Source organism: Necator americanus, chromosome V (assembly GCF_031761385.1).
Source record: "Necator americanus strain Aroian chromosome V, whole genome shotgun sequence".
Taxonomy (NCBI): Eukaryota; Metazoa; Nematoda; class Chromadorea; order Rhabditida; family Ancylostomatidae; genus Necator; species Necator americanus.
Genome location: NC_087375.1, coordinates 5184819 through 5207023, shown reverse-complemented (window position 1 = coordinate 5207023; position 22205 = coordinate 5184819). Strand labels below are relative to the sequence as shown.

Below are 22205 nucleotides of genomic sequence, written 5' to 3'. Positions count from 1 at the left end.
AAGAGCATGGCTAAGATGAATCCATTATTTTCTTATCCTTCATAAATTGTAAATCAAAAGTGAGAAAACCTAAAATTCACCTAATTACAATTATAAATTTTCTTTTCAAAAGCAATTCTCGGAACCTCCTGTGTTTTTCGTTCTATCATTGTATAAGAGGGACGATTAAATTAGACTGGGAATGTATAGAGGAGAAAAAAAATGAAATTGAAACAAAAAACATCGAAAACATCAAAGAACTCTTCTTAGTGCAATACTGGCAAAGCCAAATGCAAGAATTAAAGTAGATGAAGAATAGGTAAAATGGAAGTGACGACAATCGAATTTCTGCATGTATTCAGGAGTAGAAGACAGAATTAAAATGGCGCCTGATGAATTACCTACGAATAATAAACGAACTAATTATTTATAAAAAGAAAGGATAAAGTGTCTGGCGTTAATCCGTCTGCTTGGGATGCGCCACCACGTTCACTTCAATTCAGAATCGCTTGAGGCTCAGGAACGTGTATCTGGCCCATACAATGACTTGCGGTGGCTAGCCGATGTGTCAAGCCAGTGTTTTTATCCTCCCAGACAAGTCTGGTACCAATTTATCGATCACGGAGGGCAGAAAGGCTTGGTGAGCACTGCGGCGGTTTCGAACCTCCGATCGATTGTGCAGACACAGCGGAACCTCTTACCGACTTCGCCACACCCACCCGTTGCTCCGATATTACGCACATATTTATTAACAAGTATTTATATACTACGCGTGTCATAGAATATCAACTGCTCATTCTATGGTGAAATTTTCAAATTCTTAGAAATGCAACGAGAAACCTGTATCTTTCAAATGGTAAAAAAAAATCTACTTCAACCAATTACTCCTATTCTTTAAAATAAATCCAGGAGGTTATTTTCTATTTCACGAGGAAGTGGATAGAGATTCTTTATAAGTAAAAAAATGTTCTTTTTTCGGGAGGACAACGTTAGTCAAGAGTAGTGCTGACTAAACAAATGTTGTACAGCAAATGATAACACGGATTGTGAAGAACAGCCTGAATATCCTGGTAAGAACAAGAGACAGAACAGTGCAAAGATCATCAAGTTACATATGGCAGCATTTAGAGAGATTAAGTGTATGGCATATGTAGCTATATAGTTGTATTTTGATTATGTAGTTATAGTTATTTCATGCTCAAATCTTCAACATTCTTAGCTGTGTTGAACAAATATTTATTAATTTACGCGTTGAACTCGAATTTGTCGAAAAACTTGCTTCAGACATAATCAGACTGTAATAGGTCGCTCGTAGCAGACGAGGTGGCTGATCATTTCACCACCTGGTTCGCGAGGACTCAAGTAGAACCATTGCTGATTTCTACATTCTAGTCGATGCTGTGGATTGATATGCAAACTCATAGGAACTAAAAGAAAAATTTTTTCATTAGATATGATTAGATCGTGTTTGAGTTCAGTGTTGTTCTAACAGCACTAGTAACGCTAGCACATTGATGTGAGATTGGTGAGATGACATTCCTCTCGTAATGCACCATAGCGGATTAAACCTTGTACTTCAGAAAATAAATTCCAGGAAACAGTATTAATTTTCAGAATAATAAAAATTTTTAAAGTGCTTATCAGAAATGTTTGTACATGAACTTACTGTTGTTTACAAAACGACCATTTGCAAGCTGAAATCTCATAAAGTAGTCTAGTGGGCAGCTCAGAGTGGCCGTACAACTGGCTCCAAAGTTGTATGTCACAGCCTTCAAAACTATCTGTTTTCAAACAACAAAAAAATAATCAAAATCATAAAAAAGTCATAAGTGAAAAATTATTTAGCTGCTTGTTATAATTGGAAACTATTGGCATATTTCTAAAACTCACATTCGGGTCTAAATAGCAGTGTCCCCCCGGGCAAAGGGAAGTGTCGTAGAGGTCTCGACGGCAATCGACGGCTGCATCAAGAACAGAGTTATCGCAAGGAGATTTTTAGAAGAAGTCGAGATCGAGAGAATCGCTTACCGCAGACCGATGGACACCCTGGCACCGAATCTCCGGGGACTGTCGACACATATGCACAATACTCGTGTATTATTGCAAGAAACAGAAGTGGTAATAACATCTGAATTCACCAATAAATTTAGTATCTTGTTATAAAACATAGAAAATATTAACAGCTATTAAACATTTCAAGGTAAGAACTAAGGTACGTCAGCTAAGTATTTGATTCTGATAAATTCTGTTACTGAGATCTATGTAAAAAGTTATTTCTTCCAATATTGGCCAACGGTCCTTTTTCAACCCAAAACTATTCTTACAATAGGTTCAGTTAATTTCGTCACGGGAAAGGCCTCAAACTTTGGGAAATTATACTTTATTAAGATAACATTGGAGGTGTAAACTAATAGAAGCAAATGACATATGTAAGTGAATAAGCATCATAGGTAAGCCAAAGGAATATGAGCGATAAGACAAGTGAATAAAGCGATATGCCTTAATATATTGAAACAATGTGAGTGTCCTGCAGCTAGCAATATTCGTAGTGAATTCTGTAGTTGCCACGCAAAGCACAAACTACTTTATCGGCCATTCACCTCAAACTTAGTTTATTGAACCCATTAACAACAATAACAATAAAAATGACAAACTACTGAAAGGTAGACGAGTGAGTGAACAAACAAATGAGAAAGGAAATGGGGAAGTGATACAGTGAACATTTCGTGGCTATGTATGCGGTACGATAGATTCATCGACCGCTAGATAGCGTTAAGCGCAGATATAGAGATGAGTCATGTTTTGCAGTTTTACAACTACAAAAGATATAACATAACTAATAAAAAAAACTACAAGAAATAAAATCTGAACAACTACCATCCATTCTCAATTGTACTTCCAGTCACGAGTAGTACAAGGTTCATCTCGACCTCGACGAAGAAGTGAAAGGTCCGCCTCGTTTTGAAGTGAATGACACCGAGGGGGTAGCCTTCTCCATCACTTTCAGCTCTTTCCGGAGGTCAGAATACTCTTTTTCCAGCGCATCGTCCTTCTCAGGAACGGGCATTCGGCCAAACGGCGCCTTACTCATAGATGCGATAGTCGGAGCCAGTGCTCTGAACCCCTTCACCTTCAAACGGTTGGGGAAGGGACCTCTTCCACTTTTGAATGGTTGGTGAAATTACTCCCTTCATTTTTGAACGGTTGGCGAAAGCACTCCCTTCACTTGAGCTGCACCTCATGGGCTAAACCTACTTCACCTGGGAAGAGTCCAGCTTCTCCCTATCGCACCTATGGCCTTACCGAAGCTTTATTGAGATAAGGAGAAGAAAAAGAAAAAGAAAAACATTAGGGTAACAACAGCAGAATACAACGTATATCCAGTGCGAGTTTGCACTACGCGAATAATACGGTGAAAATCCCAACACAACAGCAACACCTCCGCTTTCAAGTCATCTCGTATCGAATTCTTCATAGGTCTACCTGTAGTCGGCGGTGAGGTTTGGTGGTGTTGCTGTCGTTGAGACGAGTCGGCAGTCGTCGTTGCACCATTGTCCTTGCTTGTGGAGTCGAGTAGTGGTAGGTCGAACCAATCCAAGAAAAGGTTAGTCGCTGTTGTTTCGGTCCTGGATCGCAACTGGTTTACGTGTCGAGTCAATACTTCGTTTCCACTGCGAACAATGTAGGTTGTGTTTCCAACACTGCGTGTGATAAAACCGGGAGTCCACGTAGGTTTCTGTCTTCGATAATCCTTAGCAAAACTCACGTCGTTGATCTCAAAGCTGCGGCGTCGTGTTCCATTTCGACGATTAAATTGAGATTCCACTTGACATCTCGTGCACCGTTTGTAAGATCTCTAGAATATTGGATCAACATTGGATCGAGTTCCGTTCGCAGTTGTCGTCCCAGGGAAGCTTCGGCAGGTGAACCCTGGTCAGGTGCAGACGGGGAGGGAGTGGAGCGATATGCCATCAGAAACGCCTGTAGTGCGCCCACTGTTGGTTCCTCCCCCTTCAACTTGGCGAGTCCTTTGTTTGAAGGTGTTCACAAAGCGTTCTGCTCGTCCGTTGCTCTGTGGATGAAACGGCAGCGTACAAATGTGCAAGATTCTTCAGGAACGGCAGATGAAGTGGACTGAGACGACGTGAACTACGTTCCGTTGTCCATGACGAACGTCTCTGGATTTCCGAACTTGGTAAAGATGTACTTCATTGCTTGCATAGTAGCCGTTGAGCAGATCGATGACATCTGAACTATTTCCGGCAATTTGGAGTAGGCGTCCACGATGACCAGATGGTATCGTCCTTCCATCGGTCCAACGAAATCAGCATGAACTCGAGTCCACGGCGAGTGTGGTTTCGGCCATGATTGTGGTTCGGTTTTGACCGGATCCTTTGTCACGGATGCACATCTTGGAGAGGTCCTGACGAGTTTTTCGATGTCGGAATCCATCGTAAACCAATATACAAAGCTTCTTGCAAGCATTTTCATCCTTCTTTCGCCTGGATGAGCTCCTGTAGTGCTGGAAGAACACGATGTCGAACTGATTTTGGAATCACCGGGATTTTTAAGCGTTTGGAAAAAATTGATTTTTTATGATGGAAGAACATTAATGAATTATATATTTTCCATTTTATGAAGTATCCCCAAATTTATAATTGGCAACTAAACTTTATTGTAACTAACAATAACGTACGTGACGACGTTAATAACAACGATACTTCGTGTACCAAAGGCGAATACGACTTCGGACCAGTGGGACAAGCATAAGAGAGTGAGAGCAATGAAAAGAGACGAGAGTTTTTGTGCAGTAGCACAACTAAGTAATGATACAAAGAACGGACATGAAATTGGGCGCGTGGCCTGAGTACACACGAGAGAATAAGATATATCCAACAAATTGAAGATCTTGAAAACGTTGTGCGAGTTACAATTAGAGCACAATTTGAAGTTAAGAGGAAGTGTACGCACTGCGTTAAGAGCAATAGATATGATAAATATGATAACGAGAGTGGATAAGGATGCTCTTGCCTACTACTAGACTGAGTCGAAAGTTCTCAGAAAAATTGATTGAATATTCTTATTTATCTTACAATTTCTAAGCGGTAACTAAGAATCATTTGAAGTATGTCCCATTAGCATCGATGGTCTTCTCCCAACCTTTTATTAGATCGTAGATGCCCTCGCTCCAGAATGCTAGGGTCTGGTTCTTTAAGAACTGCTCGAGTACTTTTTTGATGTCCTCGCGCGTTTGAACGTTTGGACTTCACACCATCCAAATGACCTTGGAGGTAGGAAAAAAGTACTAATCCGAGGGAGCCGGATCTGGGGAAAACTAGACTTCGTCCTGCTGCCGACATATATTTTCATGAGTTCCCTTTAAATTCTTCAGTTGCTCAATGTAGACGTCTGTAGTCACTGTACATCCCTCGGCGGGCAGCTCCCAGTACTCGACGCCAAGTACCCTCCACCAGATGTAAAGCTTCATCTTAATAAATAGTCGCCCGAAGCGAACTTCGAGTGCCAGTTGTAGAATGTTTTCCTGCCCATTGTAAACTTTCTTCAAACGCCTGTCAATATCTGCGGGTTTTTGGCCAGATAGGTAAAGAGTATGGCGTTGGGGAGGTGGAGTGGCGACAGTTTGAAATTGCGCGGCTTGGGGGCAGGAAAGGAACTAGTTCGGTTTGTTTGTTATTCTGTACTTTGAAGAGGCTTTTATACCCTATCAAACGACAGTTTTATACCCTATCAAACGGCAACCACGCTTATACACCACAACAAGATGATGAAAGTGGTTATTCATCGCCCTTGGTGGCTTGTGACATGACGGATCTTGAGAGTCTCACTGCGAAGTTAAAAGCCGAAGATTTGATCGCGTTTGGATCCTCGGGCGCTCGGCTTTTCGCGGCGAGGCGCGTTTGCGTGATGCTCATCAATCGTTTCCGCGATACTCAAATGGGCGGTGATTCAGTTGCTTTTGGGCTAGCCACGTAAATTTGCCTCATACTTGAGCAATTAAACTTTTATCAAAGAAAACACAAGCACGGTATAATATACAAGCGAATAAAGCCAGGCACAGCACACGAACAGCAAAATGAGTAAATGAAAATAAGTGACATAAAACTAATTTTGCATACTGCGCAGGTAATCGTGGTCTTCGGACCTCGGGTGCCACACGGTCACAGGAGTGTTATCGCTAACACTTTATGTAGCACCTCAAACTTGGGTAATTAAACCGATGGTACAAAAATGCAAACAAGAAGGCAAATATACGACAAAGGCAATGATAAGTTAAAGCTGCGATAAACTATAAAACGAGCCTGCCCCCATAATACCGAGAATGTAACGAAATACACATTTGAAGAGAAAGAGTGTAGACGATTTATTGCTTGTACCTCAAACTTAGGTAATCAAACCGATAAGAAGCAACAAAAGATGACAGACACAAAAACCATGAGAGACATAAATGAAAGTTATCGCTAACACTTTATGTAGCACCTCAAACTTGGGTAATTAAACCGATGGTACAAAAATGCAAACAAGAAGGCAAATATACGACAAAGGAACACGATAAGGCAATGATAAGCTAAAGCTGCGATAAACTATAAAACGAGCGTGCCCCCATAATACCGAGAATGTAACGAAATACACATTTGAAGAGAAAGAGTGTAGACGATTTATTGCTTGTACCTCAAACTTAGGTAATCAAACCGATAAGAAGCAACAAAAGATGACAGACACAAAAACCAGAGAGACATAAATGAAAGTTATCGCTAACACTTTATGTAGCACCTCAAACTTGGGTAATTAAACCGATGGTACAAAAATGCAAACAAGAAGGCAAATATACGACAAAGGAACACGATAAGGCAATGATAAGCTAAAGCTGCGATAAACTATAAAACGAGCGTGCCCCCATAATACCGAGAATGTAACGAAATACACATTTGAAGAGAAAGAGTGTAGACGATTTATTGCTTGTACCTCAAACTTGGGTAATCAAACCGATAGGAAGCAACAAAAGATGACAGACACAAAAACCATAAGAGACATAAATGAAAACAAAGAATACTGGAAAACTGAGTTTATAATAAAGGCACCGGCTTATACAGCGGACAATGAAGTGTAAAGTGTTTCGAAAGAGCAACACAGTCTCGACTATCTCACAACAAACTCAGATGATCTTTCTGCAACGAGTTCAATTGATCATAGAGATCGTGATGTAACATGCGACATCACTGGGATACAAATCGATCTCTATAGAGGAGGACAATGTGGTGGCACTATGCTCGGTCGAGGCTTAAAAGCCTGTAGGGCGGGTGCGCAGCAGCGTTGTTGATAGATAAAAAGATACACTGCGCACGCGTCCTGTTTACATGCCGCTGCCGCGGCGAGAAATCGCGGCATTTCCTTACACTTCCCGCGGCACAAAAAAGAGCACAGAACATTGTAAAAAAAGGCACAATCGCTAACTGGGAAAGAAAACCTCAACAACGAATGACTATTCATTTTTCAAAAGGAATAATCGTCTTCTCAATAAATTGAGCTGCTGCACATTCTGTTGCAGACGTTCCAACGCCTGCAGTTCTTCCTGGGTTTCCTCACTTCTCTGCGGCAAAAAACACAGGGATGGATGATGGCCGAGCTCACCACAGTGTCGGCATCTTGTTTTCTTCTTGTCGCATCTCACCCCTCCCATACATCGCCTCCTGAGGCACAGCCTGCATCGCTCGGTTTCGCGTACGATGCGCCATCTCTGTCGAATATCCCGGTTGACCTCGCAAACATCGGAGTAGTGGACACCGACTGCTCCACAGAAGATGCACGGCATCGCCATTTCCTGTTCGCTGCGGATCTGGCCCGCCTCGAATTTGTGTGGAGGGCAAGTCCTTTCCCTTGCCAGTTCGCGAATCCTTTGCTCCAAGTCTCGTTTCTCGACGAAAACGCGCGATATCTCTTCATTGAGTAGTCTGATCTCCCTCGTGTTCGAGTGCACATGCGCCTCCTCATGATTCCTGCGGTTCCATGTCATTGTTCTCCTCAGTAGCGTCAACTTCCTCTAGTTTGTCCACTACGACAACGACGTCCTCAGGTCCTCAAGTTTTCCCATTCCCAGCGCTTGCCGCTGAAATTGGGAATAGGAATCAACGGCAGTTTGCTCACTGAAAGTGGTCCCATGGGGTAGATGCCAGGATTAAGAGAATTACTGTCCGTCATGTGTTCTGGTGTTTCCTGCTCCTCCAGTAACTCTTGAAGCACCCTCTTAAGAGCGGAGTGTCTTTCATTAAGTTGCACAAGGGTGTCGTGGATGTTGTCTACATACTCGTACATCTTTTTGTCTTCGTCGTCCGTATGCTCCTCTAAGTCGTCATAGGCTTTTGTGAACTTATCCAATGTCGTCTCCAACATGATTGTGTTCTCTTCGCAGGCAGTCAAACAGAGACGTATTTCTCGTACGCGGTCTCTGCGCGATGACTCAGTCTCACTTTCAGAAGCTTCGAGGAGTCCCTTGGTTTTGCTTAACCAATCAATCACGATGTTGCGGCGTCTCGTTGTCAGTGCCTTATACGCTGATGCAGTCGCCGACATGATTCACCCAGTCCAAGAAAATGTCTCAGAGGAAGATCTTCTAACGATAGTAACGACAGAAGTGAGAGATTGCACCAAACTAAGAGAGTCCCGTGCAAGTGCAGACAAAAAGTGCACCCTTAGCAGAGTCAGAGGTGAATATCGTGCAACGAATCAATCGATAAAGCGGTGGTAATAGTGGAAGAATAGAAGCTGTCGTAATAAAAATAGATCTTCGTACCTTCACAGACGTGGTCCAGGCCGTTAGTGGTCCGATGCACCAATAAATTGACGGTGGTACAGACAGACAGGTAGCACACACGTTTATTTGAGGCACCAGGTACAACGCAACCTATTTCAGGTCGTGCCTTTCGTGCCGCGAGTTAGCTTAATATCCCCCCTGCTCCGGAGAACGATGTTTAAATACAGACGCTCGGTGAGGAAGCACGAGCGCAATGCTCCTAGCTTACAGATCTCCGACGGTTGATAACAATGGTATGCAACAACATGCGAAGTCATCATGAGAAACTAGGAAATCGTGCTCATACTTTAAATATAGTGCTAAAAGAAAATAGTGAACGTGGAGTTCATTATAACGGATGTCTTCCTGCAACTCTTCCACGAATGCAGCATTGTCGTCTATAGCGCGTTGTTCTCGTCCCTCTTCGCTCTCCTGCTCACGCGCTTCCGACTCCTGCAGCTCCGCGCCGCGATGTGAGGTCTCATACTCGGTAAAATGGTAGGGGTTTGCTACCCCTGCACTGCAACTGGCAACCAAAACCGAACTTGAGCCACGCGGGCTTGTAATCTCAAACTTGGGTACCCTAAAATCCCATAGATAAGAGCGGTTTAATTTACCGGTGAAAAATGAATTGGAATGAAATTGAAATTGAATGCAGTCACCCCTCTAACTTGATGGATGGATAAATAAAAATCGGAGAAGAAGTTTAGAAGAAGCTCCGCCCCTCAACTCTAAACCCCGCCCACTTAATAAGCAATTCATATAGAAAAATAGCGATTTTAACGGAATTTCTGCCGGAATCTCTCTAGAAATGCCGGAATTTGATCTCTGGATAGAACTTGAAGAGCCCATTCGATCAGTAAAATTCCATAGATAAGAGCGGTTTAATTTACCGGTGAAAAATGAATTGGAATGAAATTGAAATTGAATGCAGTCACCCCTCTAACTTGATGGATGGATAAATAAAAATCGGAGAAGAAGTTTAGAAGAAGCTCCGCCCCTCAACTCTAAACCCCGCCCACTTAATAAGCAATTCATATAGAAAAATAGCGATTTTAACGGAATTTCTGCCGGAATCTCTCTAGAAATGCCGGAATTTGATCTCTGGATAGAACTTGAAGAGCCCATTCGATCAGTAAAATTCCATAGATAAGAGCGGTTTAATTTACCGGTGAAAAATGAATTGGAATGAAATTGAAGTTGAATGCAGTCACCCCTCTAACTTGATGGATAGATAAATAAAAATCGGAGAAGAAGTTTAGAAGAAGCTCCGCCCCTCAACTCTAAACCCCGCCCACTTAATAAACAATTCATATAGAAAAATAGCGATTTTAACGGAATTTCTGCCGGAATCTCTCTAGAAATGCCGGAATTTGATCTCTGGATAGAACTTGAAGAGCCCATTCGATCAGTAAAATTCCATAGATAAGAGCGGTTTAATTTGCCGGTAAAAAATGATTTTGAAAAAATATTTTTAAAATTTTATTTGTATATTAAACAACAAGGACTCCAACATAGCTAAACATAACACTAAACTTTTCCAATTTCTACTTCGTCATCATCGTTTATATTCATCATGGCAATATCGTTTTTGAGATTTTCCAAATCACACAATGCTTTTTCAAAGCTATGTTGAATAACATCAGATGAAATGGATTGGAAACTTTCGCTAACTAAAAATGCAGCTTCTTCGTAGCTCATCCTTCTCCTTATTCCACTTTTTGTGTAAGTTGCTTTAGCTTCATCTCTCATCCATTTTTCCCAGCCAGCTTTCAAGTGGTCTTTAAACGGTTTGTTGATGCCGACGTCTAAGGGTTGCAATATTTTAGTCAATCCTCCTGGTATTACGGCAAATTTGCTATATTGTTGACAAAATTGTTTCACTTCATCAGTTACGTGGCAACGAGCAGAATCAAATATCAGCAAAGAGCGATCAGGGTCGGAATTGTGATTTTCTCTTTTGTTCCATACTTCAACGATCCATTCTTTCATCAATTCCTGATTCATCCAACCTTTTTCATTTGTTTTCACAATGACATCTGGAGGAAATTGTCCTTTTGGCATTAACTTCTTCTTAAAAATTAGCATTGGTTTAAGTTTCTCTCCAGCAGCAGTCACTCCCAATACAACAGTAAAATTAGATTTCTCATGGCCGGTAGAATCAATTTTAATGTTCTCTCGTCCCTTCACATCAACTGTCCGTTCATAGATGATATCAAAGGGAACTGGTACTTCATCAATATTTCCCAAATTGAAAGGGGATACGTTTAAGGCCAGGGTCAAGCGTGTGTTGAGAATTTCTCAACAGGGGTCGTAAGAGGGGTGTCGGATCAGGGGGGAGGGGGTCGTAAGAGGGGGTCGGAAAGTTAAGAAAAAATTTAAGTAGGGGTTGGAAAATCAGAAAAAATGAAGAGAGCAAAGAAAAAAGGAAGACGGGGTTGTCGTTTTCAAACAAACACATATTAAGGTGTACAAAATGAAGTGTAATTTAGGTATGCGACATTCAGCAGAAAAACAGGAGTGAAAACTGCTTCTTTTCAGACGTAGTGCTGAAACTTGAAGGATGATGAGCAGTGAATGGCATGTTTATCGCATATCAGAAGATATTCACAACTGAAACGTATTCTAAGGCTTCTTTTCAGGTTCCGATATCTGCGACTAAAAAATGGAAGAGTTGTCTCAAAGAAGAAAAAACGTCAGTGATGCAAATTCAGTACTTGAGTTCTGTTTGATATAAAAATAAGTGATATAGAATAAATAAATTTTTTTAATATTCGAATAAACGATTGAAGAAGACTCGCGGTTGCAGTTGGGGAAGACTATAGTAGCATAAAAAGTTAGGATAAAAAGAGGGTACACAAACCAAAAAATGATTTCTAAAAATTTATTCTTCATAATTCTGGCAAAAAAACTACTGCGCTTTTTGAGCCAATCTTGAAGATGGACGATAAGCATTTTTTGCTGCTCTAACTGATGCTTGATGACGTCGGAGTCGCTTCGGTGGCACAAACCAAAACAATTGAAATCTTGAATAAATGTGATGCATAATAAATAAAGTGATAATGTTGTGATGTGATAAAATAAGAAACCAATTATTTTAAGTGCAATTAACTACCTGAAAGTTTTTGTTCTTTCAAAAATCGACTTTTTGTCAAACCTATCAAGTCTAAGCACTACAAAAATTCTACAAAAATACACTACAAAAATTACACTTCTACAAAACAAAATTACAAAATTACAGTCTACACAACAAAATTGTGTGTTACTAATTTATATGAAAGAAATGAAACTAACCAGAGGTGACTTCGTATTGAGTACCATAAAAGGCAATCTTCATAGCTTGCACAGTGCTTTGGCACTCTTCGTCACAGCTAATTCAATATCAGAAGCTAACAGAAGTGTAAGAGCACTAAGTAAAAATAGAAGCATAGCTGCAATGAAAAACAAGTACGCTGGCTCAAGTTGGTAAGTGTAGTGCAGACTTATTTATGCGTGATTACAGACTTCGATAAGGACATCTGTTAATTGGCCTTTACACATTCCATTGAAATAGGGAAATAATTTATTAAGGTTGGATGGCTCAACGAGATGCCGCGCTGTTTTCATTGAGACTGTCAGGGTTCAATCCCTGCCAACGTGTTTTTTTGCACTTGGCGTAAAAGAATTTAAAGAGCACATTTCTCATCCTACAGTGACAAACTTCTTACTTTCAGTCGAAAAAGCAATTTTGATGCTGCTACTGAGCGAAAAAAGACATCTACAGGCGTAATTAGGGTTAAAATTAGTACAAAGTGGGCTCCACAAGTTTCTGAATATCTACGCTCAAAGTGAATTTTATGCAATAACGCTGGCTGCGATCTGTAGAGAGAGATTTCTCCTATATTTCTACAAAGTATGGTGCCTCTAGCTTTCCTAGTCTTTTTGAAACCTAGTTGAGAAAAATCCCAATTTTTGCTCAAATTTTCGAGTTTTTCTCAACTAGCTTTTGAGAAAATCAGAACACTTACAGAAGCCAAAATTTGCAGTTAAGGGTTCTCCTTGATGCTCTATCCAAATATGGAGTCGAATTTTTTAACGGCGCTACCGTATCCTCGCAACGGGAAAAAGAGCGAAATCTCGGATTTTCGGCAACGCGCCAAAATCTGTGTGACTTCAAACAAATTTCCATAACTCAGCTCATTGTTTATAAAAACGAATTCGGTTTGGAGTATGTTGTAGAGGAAGATTTTTGCTATCACAGTTTGCTTTTACTTTTTTACAAGTAGTTTTCGTCTTTAAAAAAGCTAGTTGAGAATAAGTTGAGAAAAATGCCAAATTTCTCAACTTTCTCTCAACTAGGTTTCAAAAAAACCAGAGGGTCCCTGCAAAAGATTTTTCGACCATTTTGTAGCACAAATCTTCCTCCACACAACGCAGCCAGCACTATCTTTTTATGTCTCTTCATTAGTGAGTTATTCATGTTTATTTCAAGGTAACAAAATCCGACCTGTCCAGCAGTAATTTCCAATTAAGACCTGGTTTTAATCGCTAAAATAACCTCTATGTAACACTTGTATGTGGCAAACAGTGCTCTAAACACAATTTCAAGAAATTGCCGGTGAAATTTTCTCCTCAGTGATTTTTTTCGGTTTTGCAAAAATCTGGATTCAGGCGGGGATCGAACTCTCATCCGTTCATTTCCGTTGTCGATGAGTAAAATTGTCTGGTGATAGTCGGAAATAGTGTGAAAATTATTTTAAAAGGTGTTCTCCTTCTTTTCCAGCTGTTTTTTCGTTTTGCAAAAATAATGGTTCCGGCGGGGATCGAACTTTTGTTTATTGCTTAAAACTTTTATTTTTCCTGATCTTCTTCCATCTGACACACGTCACGCGGCATCTTGAACATATAATTAACATGAACATATAATTTCTAGTTATTATTTATTCCATTAATATCGCTGCATTACAATATGTATTTTGTTTTACTTGTAGCAATACTATTTTTTAAAATAATTTATTATTTGTTTATTACATCGTATTATTTTAATTTATTTATTAGGCGTTTATTTGTTTTTTTGAATTTTTTTATTATACCCAAATTTTGATTACTGTGTGGGCAGCTATACTGGTAGGAACGAGATAAGGGGGTCGTTTTTGGGAGGGTCTGCGAAGGGGGGTCGTTTTTAGGAGGGATTTTTCCCAACTATACGCTTGACCCTGTTTAAGGCTTCAGCTGCAACGAACTTTCGAAAATCCGAGCATTTTTGTAGATGGTCAGACGGTAATGGTTGACCGACACTTGTTCTTCTTCGTACAGAGAGCTTTTTCGCGTCATAAACAGGATGCACCAATGCGCAGATGCTTTAAAATTTTGGTGACCATGCTCTTCTGCTAATTCCTTTGCTTTGGTCCTTATTTCTTTCACCGTGACAGCTCTATTTTCTTCTCGTTTTTTGACAACCCAGTTGTAGATGGCATCTTCAACTTCTTCAACGCTTGGTTTTTTGTATCGTCGGGCTCTCTTCGTTGCTGGCATCTCTTGAAGATTTTGTCGATCAACAACCCACTTTCTTATCATTGCTTCAGTGACTTCAAAATGACTAGCCGCTGCCAATGTTCCATGCAAATCACGATAATTGACGGCGTCTAGCTTGAAAGCTGCTGTATACGATTTACGACGTTTCATAGCAGGTGATACAGGATAGAAATAGTATAGAAAACAGTAAGAATAAAGGTAGAGTTGTAGGCTATTATTGCGATAATCATGATAATCACACAACGCCAAAAAAAAAACGTATACAAACGTCAATTTTCATTTTCTAGCACAAACCGCTCTTATCTATGGACCGCTCTTATCTATGGGATTTTAGGGTAATTAAACCTTTATTTAAAACTTCAGGAATCAGCAATGGGAGCAACATCCAAAATAACAAACATTTGCAGTAAATAATATATTTTTATCAATCGCAAAAGTATGAATTTCATTCGCAACTAAAAATAATAATAGTGAAAATAAAACGATCGCAAAATTTCATAGCAAAATAACATTGTAAGGTAAAACATAATAAATGAAATTATAACGATAAGAAAGAATATTAAATGATTGTTCACAAAATGAATACAATAAGAAAACGATCGCAAAAGAAAACAGAAATAAAATCTTCGCAGCGTCGTAATTCGCATTCGCGCATTTGTCGTTCCCTTTTATACTGTGCTGGGCGAGGTTCCTAAAACATCTGCGTTGATATTTCTCTGAGATATGCTTTATCTCTTCAGTAATGGCAGGATGTTTTGGGAACGTGGGCAAAACATTTGAATCGCATTCTTCCGCGATACTCGGTCTGCGTTGCGCTATGTTGCTGTCGTGACCCTCGTAGTATTGGGTTGGGGAATAAGTTCGTAGCGTTCTTATCAAGGACACTCATTTAGTCAAAAATCATTAATATTGACAATAAATTAGTCGATTATGTATTCGCCGTTGTTGTTTACGACCTTGACCTCCTCCCACTTCTCGACCAATTTGTCGATGCCGTTCCGCCAAAAATTGCCCGGTCTGGTATCGAAGAAGTCGTTGTGCCAGTTTTTAATGTCCTCTTCATTGTCGAAGGTAATGGTTCGGGAGCGGGAAAGATTGTAATCCGTCGGTGCAAGGTCCGGAGAATACGGCGGATGCTGAAGGACCTCCCATTCGAGCTCTTCGAGTGCGGCTTTCACGACTTGTGCAACATGAGGCTTGGCGTTGTCGTGAAGGAGCATGGTTTGGCCTTGTTGGTGGTCTTTTCAGTCGCATAGCCTCTTTCACGCGATGTAGTTGGGCTATGTAGAGCTCCTTAGTGACCGTGTCATTCCTTTCGAGCATTTCCCAGTACACCATGCCTTCCCAATCCCACCAAACACAGATCATGGTCTTCTTTTGGTGGAGGTCAGGCTTGACTCTCCGCTTCGGAATATCTCCTGGAGCGACCTATTCCTTTCTTTGCTTCATATCTATGTATACGCGCCATTTCTCATCTCCAGTGACGATTCGGTACAAAAAGCGTTGTTTATGACCGTATGTTCCTCGATGGCGGGCGAGATGTTGAGAAGCAACTTGAAGGCGATTTTCTTTGTTGTTTTCGTTAAGCTCGAGGCACCCAGGCTCCCAATTTTTCGGCAAATCCCATTAAATGAAGATGATTCAGAATCATTTTATGTTCACAGTTCATTTTTTTAGGTAAATTCACGACTTGTTTGGCGACCGTTCTCCTTCGAAAATGCGGTTAAGCGCTCTTCGTCAAATTCAGATCTTCCGCAACGAGGCATGTCGTCGACGTTAAAATCGCCATTTTTGAACTTTGCAGACCATTTCCGTGCTGTAGACTCGCCTATGACACCTTCTCCGTATACGTTGCAACACCGTCTCCGTATACGTTGCAAACGTCCCGGGTTGAAGTGATTCTGGGAGATATGAGACGCCTAACTTGAATGCCACGCGGAACTTGGCTCAACAGTGTCTTGACCTGCAGGTCGATAGAACGAATAACTAGCTGTAGGGTAATAGCTAACAGACGACACTTGAGAGCTGATCCTTGGTCGAACTTGCTACCAGTCTCCGGTGAGGGCAGACCGAAATAGTAGCACTGGAATAAGTAAAAATAGAAGGTGCTGTTGGGTAAGGAAGAGAACTAACTTGAGGGGAAAGCTTCCTTACTTAGAGACAGTATGGGACGCGTGTAGATGCCCCGATACGAAGCGTCCTCTTTAAATTTGCCTCATTGCTTTATAGCGGTGGAGATCTGATAAGCCGCGCAACCGCAACATTCTGTGCATGACATGGAGCACTTGCTGACCATCGATTGCATACAAGATACAAGAGAAGTCAATACTTGAGCGATGTAAATAATTAACAATGGTACAAACTAACAATACATGAAAAAATACAACAAACTACTTAGTGGTCGATCATGTCAACACTCCCCCTCCACTTGCTTATTTCCGCCCAGACCTCCTCATCTTGAGCTCTTCCCGTGCTTCAAGGATCCACGATCTTGCTTCGGACTTGGCGTTGGGCACGTTGCACAAGGCGCGGTGATGTACGCCATCTCGCGGGATGAGCTCTACGAAGACCGTTCCTTCTAGCTGCCTGCAGTACCAGCAATGCCTTTTTGCGAACTTGCATTGTCGGTTCACCGGACAGTCCTCCAGACAGTAGTTGTACCAGCCTTTTATACTGATGATCTCGAGCCTTTGATCTCCACTGATCACTTGTGCACACGAGTCCGAATAGTGCTGGCCTTCGGCTTCACAGAAGGCGCATATAATGTCACCCTGCACTTCGCGTGACAAGTCGCCCAATTTCCGAAATGGGAACACTTGAAGATAACGCTCCATCTCCGTGAGTTCGCGCTCCAACTCTTCCGTACTTGTTGTACTCCAGCGGGAGACGGAATAACGTTCCACTCGTGGCGATTTGGGTGGTGGTTCGACCTCTTCGTCACTTGTCACGGGGGATACAGGTATCAACTTGAGCTTCTGACTAGGTTTCTTCGTCCGTTTCGCGCCGTTGTCTTCTCTTACTTTGTCCAGCATCCTTTCCCAATAATCAACGTCGTGGATGCCTTAATCTTCGATTTCCTGCACCTGAAGATCGTCGACTCCCTGCATTTGATGATCGTCGACTAATATCCGACTGCTCCTCCCTGATTCGGGACCGGTTACCACTTGCTCGTCGTTTACCCGTTCTTCTGACACACTTGGATTTTCTGCGCTTGTTAGCTCAAGCTCGATGATCGTTGCTTCGAGTTGTTCGATCGTGCTCTCCTTTTCTTGCAACTTGTCCTGCAGTTCCAAGACTTATGTGGTTAACCTTTCCTCGACGGTGTTCCGTTCCTCCTTCAATTGATCCAGCAGAACTCGATCATGGGATCCACCTTGTCCCTCGTAGAATTTAGTCTCGCACTTGCTTAGGTAATCCTGCATATTTGGGATACTTGTCTTGACGAAGTTCAGTTGACTTTTGACGAGGCTTAAGACACTTGATGCGCGGACATCATGTTCGTGGTGAGCTCGTTCTCGCAACCATTCTTCTCTTTTATGTGCCGGAATCTTGCCAGCTTCCACTTGCATCTCATAGATTCTACCTATGAGATGTCTAGCAGAATGTACCATGTCTCTAAACGTGAGATCCTTTCCTTCGTGACCATCGCTGTTCTGAGGCATCTGTTCAGAAGGAGAATTGGTCCTCCTGGTCCCGCCTGCAGAAAATGAGCGTCTCCTATCATGTGAGTCCATTGAATGCGATTTGTGACGGCCACTTTGACTTGTCGATCATTGGCGTCGAGACTGGAAAACGTGGGTTAGAGGACGTGCATCTGGAACGAAATTGAAACTTGAAAGGAGGGTTATGTGCTTGCACTCAAATACTGATAAACTTGAGGAAAAAAAAACTTGCAGTATGGACTAGTGAAAGGATAATTACTGTTAGCTAGAAAGGAAAGAGTAAGTATTGAAAATGTGCATTTTACTATGGCTTTCAGAGTTGTATTTCGTGAATAATACGTATGTACTTGTATGTACCCCTATCGAAGAATCTGTTTCCCTCGTCCTCCTCCTATTCATCCTGGAACTGATCCTCTGAAATCCTCTCGCCAATCGTTCGGAGTGCTCCGGAGTAGTTTTCAAGATAACTCACGTTCTTTACGGCTTAAGACTTCTATCTCTTTTTGAAACAGGCTACTTACTTTTTCACATGTCATGGCGCTTGGACTCTAGTGTACGTGACGTTTTGCCATTGCAGAATGCTTCTCCATATCTTCGATCTCTTCCTTTAATGGTATTCGCTAATTATTCATCTGCTTCAGCAACACTTCTCCTCGAACACCGTACTCATGTTCTTCACTGAGGCAATCCGTCTGATCAAACCGCGAAAAATGGAAGCTTCTTCTTGTCCGAACTTGTTGCTCAAACAGTAGATCCGTCAAAAAGTGTAGTTTCCAGGACGCCCATGAGCGTCTTGGTCGTTGGTGCCCGAGCGTCGTTGCTGGTGACCACGATAGATCGCGCTCCGCGATATAGATAGTGGATTGAGCAAATGCTCTGAAATCTGAGAAAAGTGCACAAGGCTTTATTGCTGCTGTACTGCACGCTTTCCTTCCGCTCCTGCAATGGTCAATGGAATGTGACAATAAGTTTGTGATGCTTCGTGTAGTGTATATAAGAAATCAATTACAAACTATTTATTGACTCAAGAACCATAAGTGACCAAGAGTGCTAAGTATTCAGTGTTCGTGCCACGCGGACAGGGTCATAGGATAGGGTTATGGATGGAATTATTATATTATATATCGGGCAAATGACCTCCACGGTTTTGCCGGCACATACGCACTTCTTCTTCGAAGTTTTCCATGGAAAGGAATCCAATGATGTTAAATCACATTATCTAGGGGCCAATTCTGATCATCGAAACGAGAGCACACGAGCAGGTAATCGCCGCTGCAGTAATTTGATCGTTTCACGGGTTGTATGACATATCGCACCATACTGTTGAAACCACATGTCCTCCACATCAATTTCATCTAATTTAGGCATTAAGAACTCGTCGCGATCGTGTCGCGATGTCGAGCAAAAGTAGCAGAAACTGCTTTAGCAGCCCGCCGTTTTCAAAAAGGTATGATCCAATGACGCCTTCAGCACATGTAGTAAACCATCCACAACCCTATCCTATGTACTTTATGTTTCAATTTAAAAAAAAAATGAGAAAACTGTTTTCTATTTAATTCATGTCGTAATTGGGTAAATTTTGGTACATCCTATATAAACGAATATTCATATAAATAAATAAGTGTATAGGCACCAGAACAATGAATAAAACTATAGGTAAGGCGAAAGTATTAAGGCGAGAATCAAGAGGGTAAGGCAATATGCTACAACATATTGAAATACTGTGATGAATAATAAGGAAACACCGTCAATTTACTAATACCATACAACAACTATATAATGGATTTCTCAAGTTACTCTAAACTAATGTAAAATTCCAGTACAACACCAATGCTCATTTAAAGGAATAGTGAACTGAGAAAACGCTCTTCAAGTGAAGAAAAGTGCTTTTGCAGACTGATTATATTCCACTACTCCCTTGTCCAACTAAACTCCGATCTCCGCACGAGTTCAACTATTACAGACTGCATTCGAATGCTCTTTGTCTAAACTCGCCATCTCGACAAGGATGCAACTAAATTCTGCTCCCTATTTTGATACTCTATGGACACGGTATGGGACAGCCAGAAAACAGCAAAATGGTGTGAGACGGAATCCATGGTGTTGAATAGGTGTGAGACGGTGGAGGACAACGAAGTCAGAACTGATACGAAGTCACCACAAAGTGATGAAATGGGACTGAAACGCGTCTGCGACAACAGAATTTACAACTAAAAACGTATGTTCGAACTCGTGGTCATCTCGCCAAAAACCACCAGAGTATCCACCTCTTCGGTTGTTTGAAATATGGAACGATCACTAGCATGTCGGATGGATATTGGATCCGAATAGTAGAATAATAGACCTCAGTAACCTTGCACACAATAACGAAATGAGTGACATAGACCCCCCGATAATACACGCGCCGCGTGACTTTCGACGAGATCGCGTTGCGTACCACCAACGATTCGTCACCGCTGCCGTGTTTTCAAACCAAATGGTCTTGCAGGAAGTCGTATTGATAGATTATAGAAAGCGACTGTGGCGCAAGTGGATGGCGTGGAATACAATGTCGTGTGTGCAACTACACAAATTGCGCACGGACTTACGACATGATAAAATAATATTTTCTGATTTTGATTCCTATCTCTTTCATATCTTCCTCTGCTTGTCAGGTGAGTATTAGTTCTCTACATTTCTCCCGCTCGTTTGTTAATTCCATTGTTTTTCTTCTTCTTTACTTTTCTTTCACATCTCCCGCTGTACCTTGTGCCATCCTTTGTTCTCGCATGTATATGATCGTGCGAACCATTGGATGTTCTGGAGGGAAGCTTGATGTATGCTGTGACGTTTCTGTCTGATACCTCCTTTAGGCATTGCCGGCCTAATGAAACCTAATTGTACTAAGAAGAATTACTAGCACGATACTCTTCTTAATATTGTGCGTGAGCCAATAGGTGTGTCCACGCGAACGTTTGCTGACCCCTCCATAACAATTGCGTACGTGCTTCAGTCATTTTGACCCTACCATAGTGTTTGCAGCATTAGAGCCCTATATCTTTGCATCAAATAATATCACCATGAAAACTGTTACTGTTGTTATACATAACCTCCCCCGAGACCGAGTCTGCTGCACGAAAATTGTGACAGCCTAGATTGTTGCTGAGATAGGACGGAAAGAGAGTTGCTCTCAGTAGGAGCTAATCATTTAGTGCTCATTATTTTACTATAAACTACTGAGGAGGGGAAGGAAAAGATTAGAAATGTAGGTATTTCAAAATATTAAGTAGGAAAAATAAGAACAAAGATACAGATGAGGTGACATCAACAAAACCTGTTTAACGAAATCGGTTATAATCTTGAGATCACTGTCACCGCTGTTTATGACAAACCGCCAATCAGGATTTAGCGTTTTCTGTAGTCGCACTAGGTTGGCACAGTCACGAACCCTATAGAACGTAAAAGGTCAGAGATGGAAAATACCAGACAGTACACAAAGGGCTGGATCCAAAAAAACATCAACGCTTATCAAATTGAAACCTTCCATGTGCTCCGAAGAAATTCAGTAAGGGTGGAATATTCCCGTTGAGAGCAAGGTAAAATACCATTGTACCGAAATGACGAGTGGAGTGTAAAACATCGCGCGAGCAATGGCAAGGTTTTACGGAAACCGCGAAATGACTACAAGAGGGAACATACGCCTTTCAGTAAGCGATAAGGGTGGGGAATTCGAAGTCATGTCACAGGCTCTTGATCGGGAAATAACAAATCTTCACTTGCAAGATGAAACGATCTATCGCCGCGTAACAGATAAAGAATTCCTTGTGCAGTGCAAACGCTTGAATCATGTATGGATGTCTATGGAAAAATCTGCTGGTCTTGACGAACGATTTGTAAGCCGCCTAAAGCTTGACAAACCGACCTGCCCTGTCACATGGAAGGTTTCAATTTGATAAGCGTTGATGTTTTTTTGGATCCAGCCCTTTGTGTACTGTCTGGTATTTTCCATCTCTGACCTTTTACGTTCTATAGGGTTCGTGACTGTGCCAACCTAGTGCGACTACAGAAAACGCTAAATCCTGATTGACGGTTTGTCATAAACAGCGGTGACAGTGATCTCAAGATTATAACCGATTTCGTTAAACAGGTTTTGTTGATGTCACCTCATCTGTATCTTTGTTCTTATTTTTCCTACTTAATATTTTGAAATACCTACATTTCTAATCTTTTCCTTCCCCTCCTCAGTAGTTTATAATAAAATA

General features: G+C 41.4%; 11 protein-coding genes across 14 annotated transcripts; 1 reads left to right on the top strand and 10 right to left on the bottom strand.

Annotated features, from left to right (window-relative positions):
* Positions 1 to 1269: 1269 nt before the first annotated feature.
* RB195_012964 (uncharacterized protein) lies at positions 1270 to 3951 on the bottom strand (the record flags this gene model as incomplete). Of its 2 annotated transcripts, XM_064202576.1 has the most annotated exons (7): positions 1270 to 1406; positions 1646 to 1748; positions 1870 to 1940; positions 2008 to 2107; positions 2957 to 3109; positions 3419 to 3605; positions 3746 to 3951. In XM_064202576.1, the coding sequence occupies 7 exons, from the start codon at positions 3949 to 3951 to the stop codon at positions 1270 to 1272; spliced, it is 957 nt and encodes a 318-aa protein (XP_064058456.1). The 2 variants fall into 2 exon arrangements, with proteins under 2 accessions (XP_064058456.1, XP_064058457.1); XM_064202575.1 differs by lacking the exon at positions 2957 to 3109.
* A 177-nt stretch (positions 3952 to 4128) lies between these two features.
* Positions 4129 to 4470, bottom strand: RB195_012963 (uncharacterized protein; the record flags this gene model as incomplete). Of its 2 annotated transcripts, none has more annotated exons than XM_064202573.1 (1): positions 4129 to 4470. In XM_064202573.1, one exon carries the CDS (start codon positions 4468 to 4470, stop codon positions 4129 to 4131), a length of 342 nt encoding a protein of 113 aa, XP_064058454.1. The 2 variants fall into 2 exon arrangements, with proteins under 2 accessions (XP_064058454.1, XP_064058455.1); XM_064202574.1 differs by having other exon boundaries at positions 4129 to 4431.
* Positions 4471 to 7480: 3010 nt separating this feature from the next.
* On the bottom strand, positions 7481 to 8011 carry RB195_012961 (uncharacterized protein; the record flags this gene model as incomplete). Its single annotated transcript, XM_064202571.1, has 1 exon — positions 7481 to 8011. The coding sequence occupies one exon, from the start codon at positions 8009 to 8011 to the stop codon at positions 7481 to 7483; it is 531 nt and encodes a 176-aa protein (XP_064058452.1).
* On the top strand, positions 7613 to 7948 carry RB195_012962 (uncharacterized protein; the record flags this gene model as incomplete). The annotated part of the gene is made up of 1 exon (XM_064202572.1): positions 7613 to 7948. The coding sequence occupies one exon, from the start codon at positions 7613 to 7615 to the stop codon at positions 7946 to 7948; it is 336 nt and encodes a 111-aa protein (XP_064058453.1).
* A 56-nt stretch (positions 8012 to 8067) lies between the features above and the next one.
* On the bottom strand, positions 8068 to 8568 carry RB195_012960 (uncharacterized protein; the record flags this gene model as incomplete). The annotated part of the gene is made up of 1 exon (XM_064202570.1): positions 8068 to 8568. One exon carries the CDS (start codon positions 8566 to 8568, stop codon positions 8068 to 8070), a length of 501 nt encoding a protein of 166 aa, XP_064058451.1.
* A 1750-nt stretch (positions 8569 to 10318) lies between these two features.
* On the bottom strand, positions 10319 to 10876 carry RB195_012959 (uncharacterized protein; the record flags this gene model as incomplete). The annotated part of the gene is made up of 1 exon (XM_064202569.1): positions 10319 to 10876. One exon carries the CDS (start codon positions 10874 to 10876, stop codon positions 10319 to 10321), a length of 558 nt encoding a protein of 185 aa, XP_064058450.1.
* A 3111-nt stretch (positions 10877 to 13987) lies between these two features.
* Positions 13988 to 14452, bottom strand: RB195_012958 (uncharacterized protein; the record flags this gene model as incomplete). The annotated part of the gene is made up of 1 exon (XM_013442323.2): positions 13988 to 14452. The coding sequence occupies one exon, from the start codon at positions 14450 to 14452 to the stop codon at positions 13988 to 13990; it is 465 nt and encodes a 154-aa protein (XP_013297777.2).
* A 909-nt stretch (positions 14453 to 15361) lies between these two features.
* Positions 15362 to 15670, bottom strand: RB195_012957 (uncharacterized protein; the record flags this gene model as incomplete). The annotated part of the gene is made up of 1 exon (XM_064202568.1): positions 15362 to 15670. The coding sequence occupies one exon, from the start codon at positions 15668 to 15670 to the stop codon at positions 15362 to 15364; it is 309 nt and encodes a 102-aa protein (XP_064058449.1).
* Positions 15671 to 16734: 1064 nt separating this feature from the next.
* On the bottom strand, positions 16735 to 17334 carry RB195_012956 (uncharacterized protein; the record flags this gene model as incomplete). Its single annotated transcript, XM_064202567.1, has 1 exon — positions 16735 to 17334. The coding sequence occupies one exon, from the start codon at positions 17332 to 17334 to the stop codon at positions 16735 to 16737; it is 600 nt and encodes a 199-aa protein (XP_064058448.1).
* Positions 17335 to 17598: 264 nt separating this feature from the next.
* Positions 17599 to 17964, bottom strand: RB195_012955 (uncharacterized protein; the record flags this gene model as incomplete). Its single annotated transcript, XM_064202566.1, has 1 exon — positions 17599 to 17964. One exon carries the CDS (start codon positions 17962 to 17964, stop codon positions 17599 to 17601), a length of 366 nt encoding a protein of 121 aa, XP_064058447.1.
* A 741-nt stretch (positions 17965 to 18705) lies between these two features.
* On the bottom strand, positions 18706 to 21551 carry RB195_012954 (uncharacterized protein; the record flags this gene model as incomplete). Of its 2 annotated transcripts, none has more annotated exons than XM_064202564.1 (3): positions 18706 to 18840; positions 21278 to 21392; positions 21484 to 21551. In XM_064202564.1, 3 exons carry the CDS (start codon positions 21549 to 21551, stop codon positions 18706 to 18708), a joined length of 318 nt encoding a protein of 105 aa, XP_064058445.1. The 2 variants fall into 2 exon arrangements, with proteins under 2 accessions (XP_064058445.1, XP_064058446.1); XM_064202565.1 differs by lacking the exon at positions 18706 to 18840 and adding an exon at positions 20681 to 20785.
* Between the last annotated feature and the right edge of the window lie 654 nt (positions 21552 to 22205).